General features: G+C 34.0%; 1 protein-coding gene across 1 annotated transcript; it reads right to left on the bottom strand.

The window, feature by feature from the left end:
- Window positions 1–3,288: 3,288 nt before the first annotated feature.
- Window positions 3,289–4,959, bottom strand: LOC111884286 (aquaporin PIP2-7). The gene is made up of 4 exons (XM_023880602.3): window positions 4,542–4,959; window positions 4,158–4,453; window positions 3,909–4,049; window positions 3,289–3,615 (listed from the first exon to the last, which is right to left on the bottom strand). Exons 1-4 carry the CDS (start codon window positions 4,822–4,824, stop codon window positions 3,496–3,498), a joined length of 840 nt encoding a protein of 279 aa, XP_023736370.1. The 5' UTR covers window positions 4,825–4,959; the 3' UTR covers window positions 3,289–3,495.
- Window positions 4,960–13,444: the final 8,485 nt, after the last annotated feature.

Raw genomic sequence — 13,444 nt, 5'->3', positions numbered from 1 at the left:
ATCTTCTTGCCCGTGATCGGAGAAAGGAAAAGTACAAAAGGAAGAATAAGAAGAAGAAATTACCTGAGAAGATAGTTGTAGACGTATCGGGGAAGGTAAAAAGAGTTAAGAGGATTACTGTATTTAACCCAATGGCGTAAGAGAGAGGGTACGATTTAACCACATGATGATTGACCTTGGGCAGATAAACCCTATCCGATTAGGGTTTAAAATTCAAAATCTTTTATCTCTTTCGTTTATTATTTTGAAATTATACATTTAATATTGACAACTAACCCCGATATTTCACATGTATAATTTGGGGTCAATTGTTAGGGGTAGGATCCTTGACTCATATTCAGGATCCTCAAATATTCTTGAAGCCTCAAGATCCTTAAATATATCCTGAGATCCTGACTATTACCACTAATATTTCTAACATTTGTAATTACTATATTTTCTTTATTTATCTCACATGTGTAGAACGAGTCAAAAAAAGACCCATTCTCAATGGAGAGTCATCTCAACTAGGAAAAAGACCCAGAATACCAAGTCAAATAACGTTCATATGCTGATTTTGGAGGATCTAGGAATTATCGAACTTCTTGCTATTAGCATTAGACTATAAATAGCACATGTAATTACCACAATACGGAAACACAGAGCTCCTCCACTATACATGTACTTTAATTTACACATTCATTTCTATATTCAACATTTGATATCAATAATATCATCAAGGCAAGTGATCATTATCACCTCCCAAGGTTTTATATTGGAGATCCTATCAGGGATCACGGGCTTTCCTTGTAACTCAACTGTGTCACTTTGATTATCATTTCTTATTTGATTTATCACGAACATCACAACCTCTCATACAATTTGGTTAGATTCCACTTAGTTGATTTTTGACCAAAACACTTACTATAATCAAAATCATCATCTAAATTGATAAATTCGACTGTCAAGTCAGACGTCACGTTTTAACCGTTCTGCTTTCCTATGACCCACGATTGCCTATTCGTTACCGTTACCTCAAAACCACCCATTATTCCATATTTAACAGGAATGATTGTGTCATTCTTCTTCAAAACGTTTATTCCATCCTAACCTCTTTCTACTTTCTCTGCTAATTCCTCCTGTTCTTTTGATCTTTTTCTTCATTCTTCATAATGGTGAAAGATAATCACCCCATTTACATTGCTTTCTCTACTCTGACTTAAGGGTCACTTGATGTGATCGTCAAGTCTTTCCGCAACGATCCCCAATTCCAACCCCTTCTTCCTTCGAAGGATCAAACCATCAACGCTTCTCCCGAAGGCTTCATCAGAGTTTATACTATACTGTTTAGGTCTGGGATACGATTACCTGCATTCGAGTTTCTCAACTAAGTTCTTAGATATTACAAATTTCATATTGCCCAAATTACTCCCAATGGTTTCAAAAATATCATGTGCTTCTTTGAATAGAGCCTTAAACATGGATCCGTCTCCAACTATGTTTTGTCACTTTTATGTAACTATGGCAAGAGGGGACTGGGTATCCTTTTCTATGTGTTCTAACACAATCGAGATATGTGATGACCTTCCCACCTATATTAAGAAATGGAAGACCGAGTTTTTCTTTGTAGACGCGTCCTCTTTCGGCGTTCCTATGCAATTTGAGAGCCTTTTGAGCTGCGAGCACAAACCTAATCCTAAGTTTACGATAGACGTGCAATAGGCCGTTGATCGGCTAGTTGCAAATTACATTAAATGGAGCGATGCGGACGATTTAGTTCTCGAACTTGCTAACCTAGAGGGAACCCCTTACATGATCTGCTAGATTTGTGTGCACGTGTGTGTGTGTGTGTGTGTATATATATATATATATATATATATATATATATATATATGATAGGATGCAACAGTAGTGGTATGTTAGTTAGAGTACCAGTAGGTTGGTTATTGTCTAGTGGAGTGCCCTAGGGGTTGTATGTAGTCATGTAGGATAGCCTAAGAACTCTTGATCTAGGCTTTCTTGCATGTTCCTTATTTGATTGTGGCTCTAAAGTAGGATCATCTGTTCCGATAGCTATCTCACCTCTCTGGGTACTTATGGTTACGCATTTCATGGAAATTGGCTGGTAGCGGAGCAATGTGCTGTAAGGAATCTAGTAGGCGGTCATGAGTTGTATGATTGATAATTGCCTGTATTATGTGCCTACTTGATCTTTGATTGTTATATGTCGACATATGGTAGCGGATGAGGTTGAGGTGATCCTGTTGTGTGTTGTAGGCCAAGATACTAGGTGCGAGCTGGCTGAATATCGTAGTCACGGAGTCTCGGAAAGAGCGGTTGGGTTGAGACGACAGACCAACATATCCGGGGTAATCCAATCCGATGATTGTGGACCCGATATGTATGCTAGTATGTTTGTTGTATGATGTATTTTGGGGGAACTCACTAAGCTTTGTGATTGCCCAGTTATTTATGTTTTGAGGTTCTATCAGTTATCGTGTGAAAGCGAAGGCATGACTATACACATTCATCAGCAGCAATATAGATTCTATGTTAGTATATTACTTTGATTTTAACAAATGTAAATTGGAACACATGGTTTTCTTAATACATATTTTATAAAACGGAGTTTTAGCTTTAATAAAATGAAATTTTTTTATTGAGAAAATAAGACCTTCAAGAAACCAGATTTATGCTAGGAACGATTATTTTCAAGAAAGAAATCAAATGCCTATTGTTGATCGACAGGGTTATGGATTTCGTTTTTTGTTTTAGTTTGATTGTTTTTTTTGGAGACCGTAAGATAAAAAAGGGTGAATAGTTCTTTATTTGAAAGAGAGAGAGAGAGTTGAATTTAATAAAACCTTAAATTAAATACACAAAAAAAATTATCATAAAAACAATTTAGTCTTTTTAGAAAAAAAGACAACGAAACAAACTTAAAAAGCCCACAAAACAAAAACAAAAACGAAACTAACTTAAAAAAACCACAAAACCAAAAAGTTAAGATTTTAACTAAATCTTCAAAAAAAAATTGCATATTGCATATAGCATAGGTAGCATTTTTACGTTTTTATCTAAAATGAATCAAGAAATCGAGCCAATAGAAACGTGAAAATTTTTATCTAAAACTAATCAAGAATTCGAGCATAAATGTGAAAAACCCGAATGGGTTGGGTTTCTTATTAGGGCTGGGCTGTCTTTCTGTATCAACCAAGGATATTCTCTTTTGGGACGAAAATGTTGGCGAAACAATAATATTTTTTTACAAGATAATAAGGACAAAGAGAAATAAGTGAGAATAAGAAACAAAGTAACAACACCACCACTTTAACTATTCAAGACCAAATAAATACACAGCCAAATCTAAAATATTAAAAAGAAATTAAATAAGAAAAAAAAAATCAAACATTCCTCATATCCATTCATTAATACACAACATAGCAATCATAAATTAAAGTTGAAAAATGAAGAAATCGCTCAGGTGCAATTACACATGTGCCCTTCCCCTCACTTCTAGTTTGTAGCATTGCTCCTGAACGAACCTAAAGCCTTGATGGCTGCAGCCCTCAATATATACTGATGGTATGCAGCTGCAGCCAATGCTCCAATGAATGGTCCCACCCAAAAGATCCACTGCAAAAAAAGTACAACTTTCATTACACAGCGTACAAACACTTTCTTTACACAATATACAAGACTTGTTTCTTATTCACTAGTGAGTTGTACACCATTCCTCACAACTTGTACATTCAGATAGGTTGGATTATTCAAACTTTTTACTTTTTACTAGAACCATCATTAAAGATGCCTGTTATAATGCCTTTCTACAGTCTCCAATAATAATTGTACGTTTACCTTGTCTTCTATATCAGCTTTTGTTTCTAAAAGATGGCGAAAAGTGTGTGTATGTGAGAGAGAAAACTTACTTGGTCATCCCAGACTTTTTCATTGTTGTAAATGACAGCAGCACCCAAGCTTCTAGCAGGGTTGATACCAGTTCCAGTAATGGGAATGGTGGCCAAATGCACCATGAACACCGCAAACCCAATTGGTAGTGGCGCCAAAACCTGCAATTTCCCAAATCCCAACACGAAGTACACCTCTTAAAACACAATGTACAAACAAGTCTATGGATATGGTAACTAAATGAACATGATGGAAAACGGAATACATACCGGAACGTGAGAGTCACGCGCACTCCTTTTAGGGTCAGTAGCAGAGAAAACGGTGTAGACAAGAACGAAGGTGCCAATAATCTCAGCACCAAGTGCAGTACCCTTGTTGTACCCTGGTGCAATTGAGTTTGCACCACCACCTAACGAGTTGTAGTACGATTTCATGAACAGCTTCACCAAACCCACACCACAGATTGCACCTAAACTCTGTGCAATCATGTACGCTATTGCCCTTATTAACGACACCTTTCTTGCCAAGAATAGCCCGAATGTGACCGCAGGGTTTATGTGTCCACCTATACATCAAAGGGTGTTATTGTAATTTCATATTTGGGTTTTCCGGTATGGTGTTTGAGTTGTGGAAAAGGGAGAAGGGGAGCTTACCAGAGATACCGGCGGTGCAGTAAACAAGGATGAATATCATGCCGCCGAATGCCCAAGCGATTCCGAGGAGGCCAACGCCGCCGCATGGGTCGGTTTCTTTCTTGTAGCCGATGACGGTGGCGACGGTGACGTACAGGAAGAGGAGGGTGGCGACAAACTCGGCGATTAAGGCTCTGTAAAATGACCAGAGCTTCAGTTCCCCCATGTCAAGGAGAGGTGCTGGAGGTGGGTCAACATAATCCCTCCTTGCCGTTTCTCCGGCTTCATTCACTTCTTTCGACATGCTTCTAGCTCTCTCTCTCTCTCTCTCTCTCTCTCTCTCTCTCTCTCTCTCTCTCTCTAAACAACCTCTGTTGTTTCTCTCTCTATAACTCAGTGAGTTGAGGTTTTGGTTATGGAGGTTTTTGGTGTTTCGGAAAGGTGGTGGGTGTGTGTCTTTATAAGGGAAATGATTGAGTTCTGGATAAGTCGAAAGGGGGGTGTTATGGGAATTTTTCAAAATTCGTGAAGTTTGTAGATTATTTGCAGGATACTCCAGGTGATTTCTGTGATTTGTGAAGAAGCCCAAAATAATCTATATTCATATGCAAATGGAACCTTGTAAAAGTCTTATTGGCATGTTAGCCCTTTAGAACAACCACAAAAAAAGTAGTTTTATGATTTGTTTAATCGGGGTCTTTAGGATTTGCTCGTTTAAAATTTATGTCTTTTTAAGAGTTTTTATTTGGTTTTTTAGATTTTAAAACAAAATCTTAAAAAGAGGATTTGGATTAGTTTATTAATCCTAAAATATAATAAACTGGATAAAATTACAAAGTCAATTACTAATCTAGTCAAATTTTCTAATGACCTTTTTTATTATTAGCTAATTTAAGACTTAGCCCAAATTAGTCATCAAAATCGTAAGTTATTGAAATGGTCTACTTTTCGGCTCTAATACTCAATGATATATTTTTTTTTCATAAATCAATACGAAACTGTAGACCATTTTATGGTCTACGGTTTAAACGGGCTAGGACACACGTAGAGACTATCAATGCAATTTCATAACCAGTAAATGCGTCCGAATAATCATCGATTTATACACTTATACACCTTATATTTGGATGTTTTGTTTGACTTGATTCTATCGAGTAAACACAATCAACCAAAATCATATTTTCATGCAACGAAAAAGAAATGGAAAAGATAAAAAAAAAAAAATCAATATCATTATAAGAAAATGTGTATAAAAACTTATTAGAGACCATGAACAATGTATCTAATAAGTTTTACCTACTATTGAATTTGAACCAATGACTCCCGCCGTATGAAAACAATATTCTAACTGCATATATATACTTTTTCATAATTCAATACCAAACCGTAAACCATTTTATGGTCTGCGGTTCCTCTGAATGGTCTCCTGTTTCTTAAACCGTAGATCTTAAAATGGTCTATCATTTTGTCCAAAAAACTAGGATTTTTTTTAGTATTTAACTACTATTTGTAAAAGAAAAATAACAACATTGCATTTATATGACATTCTATACAAGCTATAAACAAAAAAAAAAAAAAAAAAAAAAAAGGAAAACCATAGGTACATAAGAAACCTATGGTGTATTTATATTACATCGTAGGTTTCTTACGAACCTATAGTTTTATTTTATTTTATTTTTCATTGTTTCCAAAAAATGCATCTTTTAAATCTCCTACTAAACAAGAAAAACAAAAAAAAGTTCAAGATTCGGAGACACAACTAGTTGATCTTTGAAAGGTCCATTGAGAGAGAATTTCAAACTTCAAACACACACAAGAAATGCAAAACTTAAAAATTAAAACTTTATATATTATGGATCAACGAACCCTGAAAGAGTAGACGACCCACAAAATAATAGCTCATTGCCCCCAAAGAATAGTCAACCGAGCGTTGACCGTAGACCAACTGAATGAGCTACGATTTTAAAGGCTAGTTTGGGATAGATCTTAAATTTTGGCTAAAAACTAAGTAATTAAGTATTTTGTCTAGTTTCTTAATTACCTCTAAATTATATTTATACAAAGTAGCTAATCTTAAACTTGTTATTTACATCGATAAATAAGGTGTAGTTTTTAAAAACTATAGTTAACTCGACAAGTAGTAATAAGTTGCAATATTTTTCTAACCAAATACATAAAATATCTTATTATCAGTGTTACACCGTAGTAAATCGAGAAGCATTTCAAATAAGCAAAGCTAAATATCTAAAAAAAATCCAATTAAGAAGATAAAAGTTACTAAAATGGATTTAAATGTTTATAATACCTAAAACTATTTTGTTAAAAAAGATATTTATTTATAATTGGTAATATATATATATATATATATATATATATATATATATATATATATATGATAAAAATTCAAATGAAACAAATAAAAGATATGAACTATATTTGATAAACTAACTGAAAAATTAGTTACTAACTGATAAAAAATAACGTTCGTTAAACAACTGATAAGCTACCTGAAATATATATAAAATGACATAGAAATGGATGTAGAAGATTGTGTTTGTTTTTAATAATTAATAAATGGAATATTTGAAAGAATTTTTAAAAAAGTTCACTAAGCTCGTTGAAACGTTAGTATGAATAGTTTTTTAAAAAACTAACTTATAATTAATTTTTAGTTTGTCAAACATAACAACTTAAAAAATAAGTTAGCTTATAAGCTAATTTCGATGTGCCAAACATAGTCATAGTAACGAGTGATACGTAAACTTTACTTTGACCTTATCAATTTGATGTACATAAAGCTATGTGTTATACCTCCCTCGAAAGGGTGTAGACATCTGATATGGACACGAGACACCAACGGAAACAATATAACGAACTCTACCACCGTGGACTAATCCTCAAACTCTCTTTTTTTCCCCATTTTATGTTTTTTCTTTGCGTATGATACATTAGAGTCTTGTACATGATGCATTAAATATTTTTACATTGCTCATAAGATAATAATTGTAGGTATAATATGGTTTGAAATATGAAATATTGAATGAAAAATGGACGATATGAGTGACATAGCCTAAACTATTACAAAATTGATGAAAGATAAATGAAAAATATAACGCCTAGCCTAAAACTTAATTTATTTTAACTCATTATAAATACGTTAAACCCACAAAAACTTGCTACCTATTCTAGATAAAGACATCTCATGACTCAAAAGTCAAAACCTAACTTGTTTAAGTTCTACATGCTTTGTGTTATATTTGTACATTTTTTCATTATTAAAGGGGTAAACTTAAAATTCATGGAACTATATGAATCTTTTTGCAAACATTCAAATAACAAAGAGTTTGGGTGAGTAGTGGAAAAGTGGGCCCACGGGTACAGCAAAGACCATGTGAGAAAGTAATCAATGTTTCTTTGGGGTGGGGCCATAATCCCCTGTGGGCTTTCTATGACAGCCTATCATACACCACACTTTATGTACAACGGCTAATTGCATGGTAATGGCCCGACTTATCTTTTTTCTTTGTATTTTTCGGTTGTTTAGAATTTTAAGTTTTAACAGCTAAAACTGGTGTCGTTGGCTTTGTTTTATTAATGATGTTGTCACTACATCCTTCAACTTTTGTCTTATATCAATATTGGACCCTCCAAATTTCGGAATTGGCTGTCACACTGTCACATGTGAGTCTTTGGGCCCTTGGTGAGTCTGTGGCATCCATTACCAACTTCTTACATTATTCCTCTTATCCTCTAACAGCTAAATTTAAAGAGCTTAAAGAATTAATAAATGAAAATTTATTTGTTAATTAAATTGTAAAATCCTTTAAATAGTTATTAAAATTTTGAATGCCTCATTTTAGTTTGTCGTAATGAAGTTCTTAAACATTGTACATTTGCCCCGATATTCAAATTTACGAAGTCAAATGAACATGCTAACTATGTTGCAAATTGTTTAGTAGTTAATACATTATTTAATGGGATAGTCATGAAACGATCATATGATTCTTGAGCATCAAAGTGTAAAGGATATAATTTTTTTAGTATTGTTAATGAAGTCAAAATGAACATGCCGCAAATTATTTAGTGGTTAATACATAAAATAATGGGATAATGCATATCTTTTCTAGAATTAATATAGATGATATAATTTTTATGATTTACCGAAATAATCATAATATCTGAAAAATTACATTTTAGATTAAATTAATATTGTTTTGAACTAATTTTATGTGATATTTAAAAGCAGCTAGGGGTTGACATTTGGGATAAATCTAGAAAAAAGATGGAGTTTTTTAAGACACATCCGAAATCCAAAGAAATTATCCAAAAAAATTTAAAAGATTATTTATTTTTTACTAAAATATAACAAATCATTAAAAACTTATCAATATTGAAGTCGAGTTAAATATAAAAGTATAAAAGTATGTAATTATCTGAAAAGCAAATTCAAGATTTTATATTTTTGGAATCCAAAATGACTAATCCGAAACTTTATGGTAAATTCAATTAATACAAAAAAAAAATAGGTCATTTATTCTCATTAAGTGCTTATTGTGACAAAATAACAAACTCTAAAGTTATTAAAAAAAATGTGGGGTAGGGACGTCCATGAAGGTGGTTGGAGTAGGACTTAGGACATGGGAGTTGGGAGCCGTTGGTTGCTATTGACCTATTGTACAATTGTAAACTTTGATCCTTAAAATTTAAATTTAAATATGAATATCTTTTAAGATTTGGAAAAAGTGCACCCGAACTTTATATTACACTTGTATTTGACTACACTTATTTAACATTAGGACACAACTATAAAGTTTGAGAGTTAGGATAAAACATGAGTGATAAAAAGGATCATTTTAAAAAGTTAATTGTTATATAACGTATATGTCTGTTAATAAATTGTTAATTATACATTATCTAAATTCATAATATTGCTCCTCGATCATAAATTGTTAATTATACATTAGAAATGCTTAATTATAAAGATGCACAAGTATATATAATCAAAATAACTCTTTGATTAAATAAGGAAATATAACTCAAAAAGCTTTACATTTGTTTTCTTTTAAATCCTAAAACTCGACTAAGACATTTTATTTATAGACTTCTAATAACGGACTTGCTATTAGACTATAATTAGGATTCATGGCCAACTTGCCATCTTTACAATTACTTGGTCTCCAAGTCCTCATCGACTTAGGATTCCACCAATCACTCCTGAATCTCTAAGTCCTTCTAGAGAATTCTTCAACCCCGATCTGTATTTAAAATATGGGCTCGTCGTTGTCATCACATTCCGAAAAATCACCTTCTTGTAATGTTTGGAGTCGTCTCGGACATTCGGAGGCAAAGTGACCAGGTCTGTCACACCGAAAACAAATAACCTCAGATCGGTCTGTTTCCTTACTTTTTCTGATTTTTGTCAGAACAACAATTATAATTTTTGCAATTGGTGGAATTGGGTTGAGTCCAATCAAAATTGGACTTGTGGTGATTGGGCTTACCCCTTTGTGATACCCGATCACATGATTTAGGCCCACTTGACTCGTCAGACCCATTAAACCCTCCTAATCCACTAAATCCTCTTGACCTATGATTACCAGTCGACGCCCCTTTTCTCTTTGTCGATCTTTCCTTCGCTCCACCAGACAAGCCACCGCCACCACCTGAACCACTGCCACCACTGCTCGATGACCATAGAACCTTCGGTTCTTCTCCTCCTTCATTACCCTCTTCCCTAATTCTTTCTTCATAAGCTTTAAGCCTTCCCACAACATCTTCAAATCCAACCGATTTAAGATCCAAGACTTGTTCCAAAGAAGCAACTATGTTGATGAAATTTATGGGCAAAGCTTTTAGAAATTTTTTAGCCAATTTGAATTCTTCGATCACTTCTCCTAAAGCAGCCGATTTTGAGGCGATTCCCGATAATTTCCCGCTAAAATCATAGATCGATTCAGTCTCCTACATTTTATGACTATCGAAATCAGCCATTAGGGTCTGGAGTCGGGCCTCCTTCACTCGATCAGCCTCAATGTGTCGAGCTTTGATTGCATCCCACAAGGCTTTTGAAGAATCAACTTCTCTAATCTGCATAATCGAACTTTCCGACAAAGCTTGATAGAGCAGACCTAACGCAAGGCAGTCCTACTCTTTGGTTATTATATGGTTCCTAGATCAATCATGCTCCAAGATTTGTGAATGTGGAGCACAACCTTCATCCTCATAGCCCACACCATGTAATTGGTGGGTGTGAGCATCGGACAGGTAACAGAGGTCGTTTCGGTCTCCTTCTCCCTCCCCGGAGTACCGCTTGTAACTCTTTTTTCTCCCGCCATGCTGACTACCTTGTTCAACAAGTAAGAAATCTGATCTCATAGCCTCGTGTTCTTAGCTCTTATACCAATTAAAGATGCACAAGTGTATATAATCAAAATAACTCTTTGATTAAATAAGGAAATATAACTCAAAAACCTGTACATTTGTTTTCTCTTAAATCCTAAAACTTGACTAAGAAATTGTATTTATAGACTTCTAATAACCGACTTGCTATTAGACTACAATTAGGATTCAAGGCCAACTTGCCATCTTTATGATTACTTGGTCTCCAAGTCCTCGTCGACTTAGGATTCCAACAAATTATGTTAATATCAAGTTATCTCGCATTATAAAATATTGAATAGAAGGAACATAAGAACACAAGGGTTCAAATAGTAGGTGTAGAGTTGTGTTTGCTATCCATCATAATGATACGGCATAGAGCGATGATAATTCTTCATTAGCGATCTACATGGGACTTCCTAACGTTACATCAAGGCTTTAAGATAGCTAGTGTAACTTGTGAGCATAATGCTATGTTGTAATAGTTTATAATGTTACCATTATTAATCATAAAATCATCAACTTATTTTACTAACCTTGTAAACACTAAAATGGAACTCTTGGCAATATAATAAGGCCAGTTTGAATGTATGATTATCATCAACACAAAACAAGATGTTTAATTAGTGCAAGTCACAAGCATCGAGAGACTTGCCTTATGAAACTAATACAAGGCTTCAACTCATTTGAAAGTTTCATAGTGTGGAATATTAGTTTTGCTTATTTTATTCTAAAATAATTAAATCATTAAGAATCAACTTACATTTCATATGACGTGCATTTAAAATCTTCTTAAGGAGGGTTCTGGTTATAAGTGCAAGTGAAATGACGTTATGCAACGGTAAGGGGGCAATGCTTAGTGAATAATAATAGGTTTGCATAAAATCCATTATACCTTATAGATGGAATTTATATTTGGGTAACAACCGAGCATGTTATATAGATTGTTGAGATTATTGTATATTTACTTTATGTTGCAATACTATAAGTGGTACATACCTATAAGATTGTATGTTTGTTTGGTGTGACCATATTGTGTATTTACTTTATGTCCCACATTGTATCAAGACTTACAAGTTGTTATTATCTTGATTTGGGACATTAAAGACTAGATTAAAAGTAAATATGTTAGTCATGTAATCATTTTATATTAAAAGATAGTAGTAAAAAAATTTTAAGGATAGTGAACTAATAATTACATAGAAAACTGGTTTTCTTGACCCCATCTATAAAGACTTCTCCGATTTGTGAGGATATGAGGTTGTCCGGTATGGTGGATTAAAGGATGTAGGACGTCCTATGTGGCTAGCCAACCTACGCGTGCAAGGACGGAGCTTGAACTTTTGATTGGGGGGGCATAAGTATAATATGGGGGTGTTTAGCAAAATTAACTGGTAACGGGTAGCTTGTAGCATTTTGTTTAAACTAAACGCTACATGAAGTAGCATTTGTCAAATGCTACATGAAGTAGCATTTGGATTTCGAGCGTTTTGTTTAAACTAAATGCTAGAAGCTCGTAGTGCCAAACACAACTTTTTGTTCAAAACGGAGCATTTTGTCAAACGCGAGAAGCTAGAAGCTCGCAAACGCTCCGTGCCGAACACGCCTTATTTATAAAAATTTGAGAACAGGGGGCCATAGTCAATTTTTATAGTTTTAGGTCTAAATGAGAATTTTTTTTAGTTATGGATTAGTTCTAAAAAAACAGAAAGGGGGGGGGGGGGAGCCCCTCCTTGCCCTTAAGAAGATTCGTCCCTGCACATGTGAACACCCCCTTGAGTCTAGTGGTTTAGTTGTGACGTAGTACCGAAGATGGAGGAAGACGATGAATTTGATTAGTTCTCTCTTCTTTCCTTCACATTTTATCTCTTTCTCTCTCTTCTTTTTGCCTCTTCACTACCTCTCCACTAGTAAACACCATTTTCACAACCTAGTGGATTGATTGTGGAATAGTTAAATAATGACGTGGCCTCATCTTCACTCACAAATCATGCATAAGGATACCCCTCAGCTCGAAGAGAGACCACTATATTCAATGAGCTAAGTAGACCCATTCAAATCTACGTCGCAACTCAAACTCCTAGTCATTTTTGTTTGAAACTCCCAAAATTCGAACTTAAGTTGCCTATAAGGAGGTGTTTAGGAGATGGTTAATCATTGTAGAGATTAAGTAGTCCAAAACGCTTTAATTAAACAAGTATAAAATTTTATCTTAAATAGAGTAAAAAAAAGTATATTAACACTATTAAATGAGATTGATTTCTAAGTCCTGATGTTTTATAAGCCGTAGAACCGAACAAGTTTAAGTACTTCCTAAACAACTTACTAATTAGAATTTTAAGAGTAAAGTAATACTCCCTCCGTCCCAAAATTATTGTCCACATACAAAAAACACACAAATTAAGGAAACATTAATTATCACTAACTTTATACAATAAAATGACAGTTTTTCTTTATATGTGATAACTAGTTTATTTGCATATGAGGTGTCACTTAATAAAATAACATAGTATAAACTAGGTATAAATTTGTAAGTTTTTTCATAA

The sequence above is a fragment of the Lactuca sativa genome, chromosome 3 (genome assembly GCF_002870075.4).
Source record: "Lactuca sativa cultivar Salinas chromosome 3, Lsat_Salinas_v11, whole genome shotgun sequence".
Classification (NCBI taxonomy): Eukaryota; Viridiplantae; Streptophyta; class Magnoliopsida; order Asterales; family Asteraceae; genus Lactuca; species Lactuca sativa.
Note: the sequence above shows the minus strand (reverse complement) of the source record. Positions and strands in the feature narration are given on the sequence as shown.

What these genes read in the sequence shown, in the direction of transcription:
- LOC111884286 (XM_023880602.3), bottom strand. Translation starts at nt 4,824, where the DNA reads ATGTCGAAAGAAGTGAATGAAGCCGGAGAAACGGCAAGGAGGGATTAT. An exon ending in CTGCACCGCCGGTATCTCTG is followed by an intron (nt 4,454 to 4,541) that starts GTAAGCTCCCCT and finishes TTTGATGTATAG; the next exon opens with GTGGACACATAAACCCTGCG. An exon ending in AAAAAGTCTGGGATGACCAA is followed by an intron (nt 3,616 to 3,908) that starts GTAAGTTTTCTC and finishes CTTTTTTTGCAG; the next exon opens with TGGATCTTTTGGGTGGGACC.